This window comes from Styela clava, chromosome 14 (genome assembly GCF_964204865.1).
Source record: "Styela clava chromosome 14, kaStyClav1.hap1.2, whole genome shotgun sequence".
Classification (NCBI taxonomy): domain Eukaryota; kingdom Metazoa; phylum Chordata; class Ascidiacea; order Stolidobranchia; family Styelidae; genus Styela; species Styela clava.
This window is the reverse complement of record NC_135263.1, coordinates 3,626,026-3,638,685: the sequence shown is the minus strand read 5'-3', so window position 1 is coordinate 3,638,685 and position 12,660 is coordinate 3,626,026. Positions and strand designations below refer to the sequence as shown.

At 36.7% G+C, this 12,660-nt stretch overlaps 1 protein-coding gene across 1 annotated transcript in view; it reads left to right on the top strand.

The window, feature by feature from the left end:
• Nucleotides 1-10,576, top strand: part of LOC120341197 (unconventional myosin-Va-like) — a 65,053-nt gene extending 54,477 nt beyond the window's left edge. Inside the window, exons 37-41 of the mRNA XM_078119842.1 lie at nucleotides 752-902; nucleotides 1,565-1,698; nucleotides 2,977-3,134; nucleotides 4,480-4,654; nucleotides 5,584-10,576. Coding sequence (XP_077975968.1) covers nucleotides 752-902; nucleotides 1,565-1,698; nucleotides 2,977-3,134; nucleotides 4,480-4,654; nucleotides 5,584-5,832 — 867 coding nt within the window. The 3' untranslated portion in view covers nucleotides 5,833-10,576. The remainder of the gene's footprint in view (nucleotides 1-751; nucleotides 903-1,564; nucleotides 1,699-2,976; nucleotides 3,135-4,479; nucleotides 4,655-5,583) is intronic.
• The last annotated feature ends 2,084 nt before the right edge of the window (nucleotides 10,577-12,660 follow it).

Here is a 12,660-nt window from a genome sequence, read left to right as displayed (position 1 = left end):
TATTTCGGGGCTCCCGAAGTATGCGAATCAAGATGGCGGACATCGGAATGTAATATGTGTACTAGGTTAGGGTTAGGCCATAATTTTAGGTATAAATACTACGAGAGGCTCTTGGATAGTCTTCGAACTGATAATAGGACTAAAATAAGGAAACTTGGAAAAAAATTATCGCCTAACCCTAACCAGTTACCCATGTTACGTTCCGATGTCCGCCATCTTGGTTTGCATACTTCGGGAGCACCCTTATTTCATTGAGTTTCGCTTCACCAAACAGGTTTAAAATTACTGCACTACAAACGCATCACTAAACTTAAATTTGTTGCATCAGGTTTCACAATATGACTCTGTCACCTTAGTTATGACTCTACAACAGTGCTTGTCAACCTTTTTTGAAGTGGTACACCCTTTTATACTTCACTCAAAATCTGGTACACCCAACCCATCCTACATTAATCGACCAAAAACACGATATTTAGAAAATATACATGTTAATACCGACACAATATTTCGGTATTTGTCTAATGAGAACATTGTACAAAGTGAGATAATAACCTCAATTCAAGCACCCTCTGATATCATTGTGAATAAATCCTCAATTGCATTCCTGTTCATTGTTTTTATTGAGAGCAGAAAACCCTTGTTCGGAAAGCTATATTGTAGGAATTCTGACGAGAATGGAAACATCTTGTGTGCACTGCTCAACAAATTAAATAAAAAGGACATAAAACAAATCTTTTTTGCTTCATTTTAGGAATTTTTGAAGGACAGTACCCCTGCTCAACAAGGACATTGCTTAAGAAACTTCGACTTATCAGAATATCGACAAGTTATCAGTGATATGGCCATATCTCTTTATCAGAAGTTGGTGCTGCTTATCATGCATGAGATAAAACCCATGATTGGTAAGTTATGAGTCTTCTTCATTTCTGAGTGAGTGCCTGTCACTTCACTCAAAAGTGAGTCTCCTTTACTACTGAGTGTGTGTCTGTAGCTTCACTCACAGATGAGTCCCCTTTACTTCCGAGTCAGTGCTCGTAAATCACTCAGATATGAGTCTCCTTCATTTATGACTCAGTGGGCTTGCTTCCAGACAATTTTCCTTAATAATAAGTATAAAGTATATGTATGGCAATGTTTTTTAAAGCGGGCCTCTTGGCCCACTTGGGGTGCCACAGCGCAGCTCTTTGGGAGGCTCCGGCCCAGTAACCGAGTCTATTACCTGTAACTGGCCCACTCAGGAAAGTAGTTGCCCTTCCATGGTCTATAGTACGTTCAACGGGGATGATTTTACGTTTCAAACGAGAGAATAGAGATTGACAACCTTGATATATAACAAAATATCCATTTTTATTGTATCCACATGGATACTTATATTCTGTGTGCAGTTGTACGCATGACCTGGGATTTTTAACTTGCAACGCTGACATAATTCTACCCAATGCATATACATTAGGACATTTCATTTTGAAGTTCCCCCATTTTCTGATCAAACGATTTATAGAAAATAATTATAAACGTAACATGTCGATAACAAAATAGTTTTCATAAAATATTTTCAATTTAGTTCCAGCAATGTTGGAGCACGATACAATTCAAGGATTGTCTTCTTCAGTCAAACCTTCTGGTATGAGAGGTCGGAGTTCAAGCAGAAGCACTGAACCGGAAAATATTTTCACTGTTGAGTCAATAATCAAACAGGTAAAGTTGTTTTTAGAATCTTATATTTTACTTTCATTTTTAAAATCCCCTATCTTGCCTCTACAGTTGACAACACCATGCTTGCTATTGCACCGCTGATTGCCCTTTACAGATTGGCAGGTTGTCTTTCCATTGTGCAGCAGTGGCGTGGCAGGTTGGCACATCCTGCTAAGCGTTAGGAATGCGGGCTTGCTACCGCATGTCTGTTGACTTTTCGTGGGTTCACAGGTTAGAATGGTGCGGGGAATAATTATGTACAAGAAGATTGCTAGACACCTCACCTCTGTAGGGTGGTTCACATAACCGATGTCGATTACGGTATCATCTATACTATAGTGAGGTCTGAAACAAATAACCAGGGCAATATTCCCATACCTGACGTAAGACTAAAGGTAGTGGTACACCATAAGATATGAATAAGAAGTCTTATCGACTTCCCTCTACTTTGGATAATATTTTGACTCCATAGTCAGCATAACAGATGATAAAATAATTGACAAAAACAAATGGATAAACACTGATTACAGAATCAGAAGAGTGAACAAAACCTTGTGTAAGATTGAAAACGCACAAAATTTATATCGAAAGGTGTTGCCAAAAGTAGGTATATGTGATCGATCATCCATGTCAGGGTTGGGCAAATTACGGCCTGCGAGCCAGACCCAGCCTACCAAAGTGATTCATTCGGCCCACTTGTGTCTGCTGGAATTACAACTATAGTTTTTATGAATATAACTTTCAGTTAAAAATATGAATGAAAATAACACCAAAATTGTTACAATGTGCTCCTTATTGTTATATAAACTGCAGCCTAGCTGTTGTAAACTTTTTGACGAAAACTTGTGTGTTGTTTCCTTCGGAAGGAGCAACCTTCTGTAAGCCTCGTCTTTCAACCAGTTGGTTGGCATAAAACAGTTGAGCATCCGACGCACAGCACCACTGTTTGAGCGTGACCGAATACCGTCGTAATCTTATAGCAACCTGGGCCCTTTAAATCCATCAAATATGAGTTTGGTGATTGAACCAATCTTTTCTTCTTGTGACATCTTTTTTCCTCCTCGGGGGAGGGATGGAGTAAATCTCTTGCCAACGGCATTGTTACTCTTCAGCATGCTAGGAGAAAAACATGTTCTTTTTATTCATAGTTTTTCATATCGAGTTTTGAGCCTACGGCCCAGTTACCAAGTCTTTTCTCTGTAACTGTTGGCCTACTCAGAAAAGTGATTGCCTACCTCTGATCTAAGCGGATAATAACAACCAATCATTCTTTATACACAGTTAACAGCCTACCATATCACCATGAACCAACATAGAATGGACCAGGTGCTGGTACAACAAGTTTTCAAACAGGTGATGTACGGTATCACAGCTCACACCATAAACAACCAACTTCTAAGAAAGGAGCTCTGCAATTGGTCCAAAGCAATGCAAATAAGGTAATGTATTAAGTTCATAAGATAAGTGGGTGCTCCCGAAGTATGCGAACCAAGATGGCGGACAACGGAACGTAACATGGGTAACAGGTTAGGGTTAGGCGATAATTTTTTTCCAATTTTCCCTGTTTTAGTCTTATTATCTGTTCGAAGACTAGCCAAGAGCCTCCCGCAGTATTTATACCTAAAATTATGGCCTAACCCTAACCTAGTTCACATATTACATTCCGATGTCCGCCATCTTGGTTCGCATACTTCGGGAGCCCCGATAAGTGCAATCTTGTTAAATTTAATCAGTTGCCAGTTGAATATGAATGAAATCAAAATTATCTTATCCAACCATAATATGCGCGTAAGTGTAAGGTTCTATTCGAAAAGAAATTTTTTTACGCAGTCCTTTATTTTGCCACAGATCTTAGTCTATATATGTTACAATAACCATTTACCAGAAACTTTATAGCTATCCTAACTTGGAATATACCATGAATAATAAATATGCTTACCCTTGCAATTTGCCTAAAGTTTATTATCTAACCTAACCCATGTGACCTATGCTCTTAAATGTACACATTAATTCACACCATCCACTGTAAACATAGCTCTTCTACTGTCAAGACTAATCATGTAAGATGATACTATTTTGGAGTCTAGGATTTTCTATTTCGGAACTGCTTACTCAATTTCTTACACCCTGAGGTGGTGGGCATGGGGTCATAAAATTATAATAAATTGGACTTCTGCTGGACTAACTATTGATCCTAGGTCCATGCTTTTGCATCAGTGGATCTTTATAAATATAATGCAAAAATACTGAGTTGTCCCGTGTTAAATTACACGAATTACAATAAAGTTGATAACGTGGAGTTCGATTGTTTTTTTTAATGTGATACCACATCATCTAATTTTTCAAATTTCAAATACAATGTGTCTTAATTAGAATGTTGTTTGTAGTGTTTACAATTATGCCTAAAAATCTCTGAGTGACAAAAGTATCTGAGCAGTTGCTAAAATTTCAATTGTTACATCACTTTATGCATCTTGCTAATTAGCCAATGTTACGGAAGTAAACATGGAAGAGGATTCTCGGACTCCTCGCGGCCATAGGGTGGTTCACGTAATCAACGGTCAGTTACGGCTTCCTCCACCATCAAGTCCATGCTTCCAAAAACGAATAACTAACTAATCCCATACCCGACATGGGATGGTAACTGGACGAGAGGCCGTGGTTCGCCATATGGATAAGCCGCATTATCGGCTTTCCTCTCCCCCGGGATAAATATGTAGATCCTATCCCAAGTCAATGCTCGAGAAAACATCCATTATGTATCATTATTTTACTTGCTTCCAGATACAATGTCTCTCAATTAGAAGATTGGATACGTAAGAGTGGATTGAACGAGGCTGGATTGAGGGACATGCTGGAGCCTCTCGTGCAGGCTTCACAGTTATTGCAAGTCAAGAAACAATCTGAACAAGATGCGTTGGAGATTTGTGAGATGTGTTCAAGGCTAACTCCTGCTCAGGTATGTTGTGTGTTTTGTGTATTTATGTGGTCACTAAAATAGTTGACACCGACCGTTATGTTAAGTGTCCGGGCCATACATGGGCAAAGTACGGCCTGCTAGGTAATCCGCCTGATGCTGCCACAACCAAACTGAAACTAAATTTTGATGTTTCAGTTAAAATTGGCTCAAAGAATTTGTTGAGATTGCGGTTCAATTTATTTTTGGCTCGAAGTTCATTGTTTCCCACTGTTGCTTTTGTAACACTGTAAACATTGTTCATGAAATGTAACTCTTTAGGTCATACTTAAATGGCCCGCCAATCCAGGTGGGCAAAATTTTTGGCCTCCGATCTAAAAATCGTGCCCACCCTTGGTCTAGACCAAGCTTTTTAATGGAGCGTAATCTCAATATAACAATCTATAGGCTAAATGAACCGCTGAGTGATAGTTTAATTGTCTTTCATTATCTGAATTGCATTAACTATAAATATATATAAAAGCAAATTCAATACTGGCAAAATAAAATGATCTTTATAAAGTGTAGCAAGCAAACCTAACAGGTATTCAATTATATTTAAATAAAATACATGTAATAACATAGACTGTTGAATGTCAATGTAAACTTGCGAAACGCCGTTCAAAACCCCTGGTCTAAGAGTTTTTGCGAGGTGACTCAAGAAAATAGGTTTGAAAAATGCTTGCTCTAGTTCAGTGGTCTCCTAGTTTTTAGTGTGTGTTTGCAATCTTTTTGATAGTTAATGTGATGAAGATCCTAGTCTCCCCTTTCCAAATTTTCTACAGGCCTTATGGACTATGAACCTGCTTCAGGTTTTTAAAAAATTATCTCATATGAATGTGTAAAGACCATATGCCAGAATATGATAAACCCCACCCTATCAGCTTTCCGCTCCAGCGAGACAAACATAACAAAAAACTCCTTATTTTTAGATCGTAAAATTGTTAAATATGATTACACCTACCAATGACTATGAAGAAAGAGTTCCAGTCAAATTTATAAAGACAGTACAAGGCAAACTCAAGCAACAACGTCCCGATATGTTCGGAGGACAACAGACTTTACTAATGGATAACGGTTTCATGTTTGGAGTCACCTTTCCTTACGCTCCTTCCACTATTTCATTAGACAGAATCACAATTCCTGAATCTCTCAATTTGGGTTACTTAAAGCTGGTTTAAAAAGTGACCGAAAAATTTTGGAATTTGTGTTTCGTAATTTATTGAAAAATATAGTTTTGGAACTGTTGTGGAGAGAGTGATATAAATCTTGATGTTGAAAAATGCTCATTTTAAACTTGTTTTGGATTTATGATAACTTGCTACTCTGTCTTTCAGTACTTTTCTTGTTTTAAATGATGTCTTGGTACCTTACTTTGAGCAATCTTGTAACTCTTCTATCAATACAGTTGAGGTTCAGGACCTCTCCTTGAGTGACCTTGAAACTCTCCTATCAGTAGTCTTTATACATTTCAGGTTGAGAGTCAAGACCTTACTTTAAGCTAACTTGCAAATTTTCCATCAGTACTGTACTCCCATCAATTTTAATTGAGGGCTGTTAACCTCACTCACTATTCTTACCACTCGGAGTCGTGCTATGAACAATATCTATATCTGCCCAAACATATCTTTCCTATGAATAATAAAGCTAGGTTTCAAATACTTGAATGTGATGTAGATATGCTGAGAACTATGTCATTTTTAGTATGTGTTATCAGATAAAAAAGTGATTTTTTGTTTGTGTTGTGAGATAGAAAACAGGTATGATAACCTATTTATTTTTCAATTTTTTTTCTCGATATCTGTTAATACCAAGCTCTTAGTTAAAGTCTTATTGCAATTGCTAATCCATTTTCTCAAATTCTCTGTAATAAATTTCACTAATTTTCTAGTAAATTCACTAAAGTTTTTTTGCCTGATTACATTTTCTATCGCAAGAAGAAATTTATCTTACATGCTTTGGTTAATCAGAGTGAAATATCAGTTAGTTACTGCTTTTGATTAGTAATCTAATCTTATTATTGTCGAAATGGACTTAGTGTTTTCACAGGCCATTCATCAAAACATTGCTATCTTAAGCAATTTATTGATGTAGCAATCAATTTTTCTTCTAAATTGACACCAACTTCACTGAAATTTCATTGCCTGATTCATAATTTTGTCTAACGTACTCTAGTTTCAAGCAGTAAATTTCTGCATTTTAGTAGTTATTCAATACTATTATTGTTGAAAATAGACTTTGTGTATTCAGTCCATGAATCAAATAGTGCTTTGTTGGATTGATATATCATACTGTTGTATGATAGACAATTGAACTCAACAATTGTTCTTTTTTAGAAAATTTTCCTACTGAATAAACACTCATTGACCTGATTTCCCATTTTTTTTTCAAAATTCCGCTGTTAAAATGTGACTAAAATCATAAAAAAAATGCACTAGCGTTAATTTTTCTATGAAACTAATTTTTCTATGTTCCCTTGCAGTGTGATTTTTTTGTTAGTTTCCATGGTGATTTTGTCATAAATTTGAAAAAAAAAAAAAATTGAAGTGTTGAAATAATACGCTGCTGTAGTCTGTTTTATATTTTTCGAATTATTTAATTTTTTTTTTGCAAAAAAAGCTGGTGTTCTATATCCCATATTGCAGTAGATACCATGTTGCTGCTACCAGGTTTATCCATTGTAAGTAACCCTCAATTATTCTCTCAGTATGGACCGCTGAGAAATAGAATGTGATTATTGGACATCGTCTGACAATTCGACATTTGCCAATCCATCTGGACAATTTACTGTTCAGATATTTCCATTCCATTTAATTCCCATACGTTAAATTCATGATTTTATCTTTAAGGAGTATCAAACTACACCCCCGACTCTAATGAAAACATGCCAGACTCTGATTCAAGTTACTTGTGTGACACTCGGGTTAATTATTCCCAGATAATTGACGAAAGCTATGTCCGCCATGTAAAGCATAGGCTATTCCTTAATCAGCTTCGCTTTCCCTATAAAGTCACATTCAGTAAATTTATAATTTCATCTTCAGGAGTTCGAAACTACGTCTCAAACTCCAATGAAAATATAGGCCAACTCTGCCTTTGCAGCCCAGATTCATATTACTCTACTGTTGAACCCTGGTTTGCTATTCGCTAATTGGACGAAAGCTGTGGGCCGCTATATAGGGAATAAGCCTTCTTGTCAGCTTTCCTCTCCCTATAAAGTCACATTCATTAAATTCAGAATTTCAACCTTAAGGAGTTTGAAATTATGTCTTCGACCCCATGCAAAACTGCCAATTGGCAGCTCTGATTCAAGTTACTGCATCCGGAACACTCGCTGGTAAGCTGATCCCATACCCGACCTGATAATTGAACTAAAGCTGTGCTCTGTCCGGCAGCTTTTCTCCTAAAGTCACATTCGTTAAAAAATCAAACCAGCAAGCCGTGGTAAAAGCAGTCTTATAAGCTTTCCTCTCCCTATAAAGTCACATTCATTACTTTAAAAATTAATACGTGGTAATCGTAATCACAAACTAAATCTTCTTACTTTATTTATCTTTTCTTTGTTGTGCAATATTGTGTCATAATGCTTCATTTGTTTTTTCTTTGTACTTGTTTGTGTTGCAGTGATAATTATTTCAGATACTGGTGTTCTTTGATCTAGACGTTCTGGGTTCGCAACCACGATGAAATAGCTTATTTTGATATTGTTAGTTAGTTTTTGTTCGCGATATTAGTACTTTCTTATTATTACAATGCTTGTATCGATCACTAAATACTGACATTTCTGGCGCAACGATATATATTTTAATATTTACATACCTTTGGGTTGGGTTGCGCGAGACTAATTCCTTATCCTTCCCTTTATGCCAGTGGATCCCTTTGCGTATAATGCATAAACAATAAGCATGACTATTCTATCTAAGTCAAGAGTCGTGCTGCCTGCAGAAATACATTTATATTAGTGTGCAGCAGGACTCTTGACTTGGATAGAATATATACCGTATTTGCTCGTTTTGTAGCCCGGGCCCATATTTTTTTTTCAACCAACTCACTAACCGGGCCCTTATTCAAGCACGGGCGCTCGTTATTTTCGATCGTTACAATAATTAATATATATATTGTTATTTCCAGTTCTCAAGTATGATTTTAACAGAATAACGAAAATTTTGACTTTCTCTACGCACCGCAGGTACAAATCTGCAAAAGAAGAAAAGTTTTGCGATGCCCTATCAATATTGAAATGACGCACTTGGGCGTCGCCTGGCCCAGTTTGAGAACCATGGTGTTACGTAATCAATACTATCTGTTATGTACTTGGACGCCTTAGGACGTGAGTGTTATCTACCGGCGCTTAAAATTCAACAGCGTTGGGACAAAAGCGCTCCTTATTTCCTATTGTTCTCTACCACTGAAAAATCAACTTTTACAACGGGCGGTATTCAAGCACCGGCCCTTAATCAGAATCGGGTGATAAAACGAGCTTATACGGTATATAGTTTTTTTGCAAAATAGTGGTAAACTCTTCTGTTAGCAGTCTTTCTACTTGCACTAAAAAACATTTGCGGACAATTTTGATATCATTTTGAAATAGTCCATTTGTTTCTTTGCTTCCTATTTATTCCAAGGAAAAACTCGAAACGCATCGCAAATCTCAATACATAAATTTTCATATAGCTCTCAATGCAGCCCTCTCGCAACCCTCCCTCTCAGTACACTATGGATATGTAAGATGCGGGCTTGGACCCTTGCTTCGAGCAAACTTGCAACTGTTATATTAGCACACTATCAAATTTTTGTTGAGGGCTCGGGACTTTGCTTTGAGCAAACTCACAACTCTTCTTTCGGTATTCTTTCCACTTTAGGTTGCGAGCTTGAGACCTTGCTATGACCAAACCTGCGACTCTAATATCAAGACTTGGTACCTTGCTTCGAGTAAACATTTAGTTCTATGAATCCTTTCCCAACACATTCATTGAGAGCACACAGTCTTTTTCTTTTTGCAAATATGCATAAAAAATAATCCCAAATCGTATTTTTTAACAACATTCACACTGTTATGGTGGAAAGTAACAAATTAACAGATTTTTGCACTTCAAATAAATATATAATTTACAGACATTTATTATTCACTGTTCAGTTCATCTCTGTGCTCTATATATGGTACTCTTATTATGATTTTCACTTTGAACATGGGTCTGGACAAGTAGATAATGATACATGAAGTTTGGAAAAAACAGAATCTTTCCAGTTTGTTATGTCACAAACCCCAGACGATTTTCGACCTGACGTGACCCTAGAATCCATTGTGAGGTGATAATACAGACCTAAAGCCCAATTTATTTCTTCCTATATATAAAAACGTATATATTATTCTGTACTTATGAAATATTATATACTTTAGTTGATAGTATAATACTAACATACCTTATATGAATGAGTTTGAATTTTTATAAAGTCTTAAAAAAGCGGAATTAATGTTATTATTGTTGTAGCTCTTTAGTGACTTGTATAATTTATATCTGATAGAGTTTCATTATTTATGCCACCAAATTTGACATTTTTTGCATATTTACTTAATGTTCACCCCAGATAACCACAATATAGTTTATTTCTTTGGATCAAATGTACGTTCATCCATGCGTATCAGGTTCAAAGGTTATTTCCATGCCAATATCTCAGTCCAAATGTACGTTTATCCATGCGTGTTGCGTTTAAAGGTCATTTTCATACCAATAATCTCCTTTCATGAGTTAAAATGCAGACGCTGTCTATACTCTTTATTAATATTAATTAAATGTTTTTCTGGCAGAATATTTTGTGTTTATGGTGTATTATTGTGATTCTGTCAATTGTTGTAAATTTTCACTTCAGATTTTCTCTTGTCCATTTTCAAATGATATTATAATGACAAAAGGTTGATGATAAGTGTTTGTTTGTTTCATTCGGGTAGTTTTTGAAAATACTACTCTAGCTGGAGGGAAAACATGCCGAAGGCAGACTCAAAATCCATGCCACTGGTTCTTTATAGCAGGACTCCCACATTTTTTAGGCTCGCGACCCCGCGATGTATTGAAACTTTGCGCAATCACTGTTAAGTTGGCATTGTTATGCAAGCTCCTCTCTGATCCTATATATTCTCTCGAAATCGTGAGATTTAGGTTTCACTAATTTTAATAATTGTGTCGCGAGTCAAGAGTCTATAATAATACTTTGTGTAAAAATTGTGCACGCTTTGCGACCCCTAAAATTTGTTGCGCGTCTCCCTGCGAATCCATAACCATAGGTCTCTATATTAAGTTTGTTTAGACTCCATAATCAGCATAAAGGGCGATAAAATAATTGATAAAAACAAAATAAATAAAACTGATTGTTGATAAACATTCCCATTTATTAGAAGCCGCGACTATATTTTTGTTCCGTAAAAGCTATTTATTGTGGTGTTGTATTTGAGCTAGTATTTTTAAATTATTGCTTCGATTGTGGGCGTGCCCATACTCTAAAACAGGGGTCGAAAAACTACGGCCCGCGGGCCAGATCCAGCCCGCGGAACAATATAATCCGGCCCGAGACTCTTCACTAAATTATATTAACAAAACAACTGTATTGACGATTATATTCTTTACGTAACAGAGTTTGTTTTAGACACTAAATTATATTATAACCTAACAAGTATATAATTCACAATCACTCGTTTAATGAGCCTATAAATTGATTATAATTAGACAAATGGTAACAGAACGTGAAAAAGTTGATGATGAGTGCAAATGGTTTAAGTCGTTTATATCTATGTCAGTGGTGGGATTCAAATTTTTTGTCAGCCGGTTCTTTCACAAAAGTCATTTTTTCAGCCGGTTGTGTTACAAACAGAACATTGACAGTAACCAGTAATGCTAACCGGTTCGCTGATCTCATAAAATTCCGTGAGACGGTTCTATAGAACCGGTTCGGACCGGCTGAATCCCACCACTGCGTTTAAGTGTAATTAAATACACATAAGGTTTGCCGCTATTATAAAACTTGATACCCCCTAAAGATCTACCTGTTTGCGAGTATCAAGTTAGCTTTTATACACATTGGTTTATACAATTCAGACAATACAATTGTTTCTCGAGCGTCTGTAATGTTTGGGGTTGTGCTCCAGCGCAAATGTTGAATACACTTAAACGCTTTCATTTTACCAGGGCTATGAATAAACAAGAACAGTATTCAGCTGTTTGTCGGAATCCCCACTTTGAGGAGTCCTGTATTACAACGTAATTGATAGCCTTGTTGAGGCGAAAAAATGCGTTTCTCCATAAATAATAAACAAATCGATTTAATATATTCTTTTGAAGACGGAATAGTCGTCAGAAGTAAACATTTTTTTTCAACTATGGTCTGATCAAATGATTGGATATTCATATTTATCCCGTGGGAGAGGAAAGCTGATAACACGACCTGACCATATGGTGAACCACGGCTTCTCGTCTGGTTACTAGTCCGTGTAGGGTATGGAATTAGTTAGCTAGTTATTTGTTTTCAGATATGTGAACTTGATGACGATTAAGGAGACCGTAACTGACCAGCGGACCCTGAGCCAGGAGGGGATTCTAGTCCTCCCGCACATAAATATCCTCCACGTGACTCGAACCCGTCAGCCCGTTTAGAGTAATCAGAGGTGCGATTCCCACGATGCCAAGCGCCGATATACAGGTCACATACCTATCATCTAAACTTTGATTTGCAACAGCTAGGAAGCTACACTCTCTGCGAGGAAGCTTCTTGTCCTTCCAGATTTAAGGGTTTTGGAATTCTTAAAATAAAATCTGAGTTAACAGACAGGTGCGCAGCATTATATAAATACCTATTTTACGAAAAACTCTAAACCGCCAAAAATGACTCACGCGATTCGGTTATTAGCGTGACGATATGAATATCCAACCAATTGTTCCGACCATATTTAAAAAAAAATGTTCACTTCTGACGAGTATTCCGTCTTTAAGAGAATATTTTAAATCGATTTGTTTATT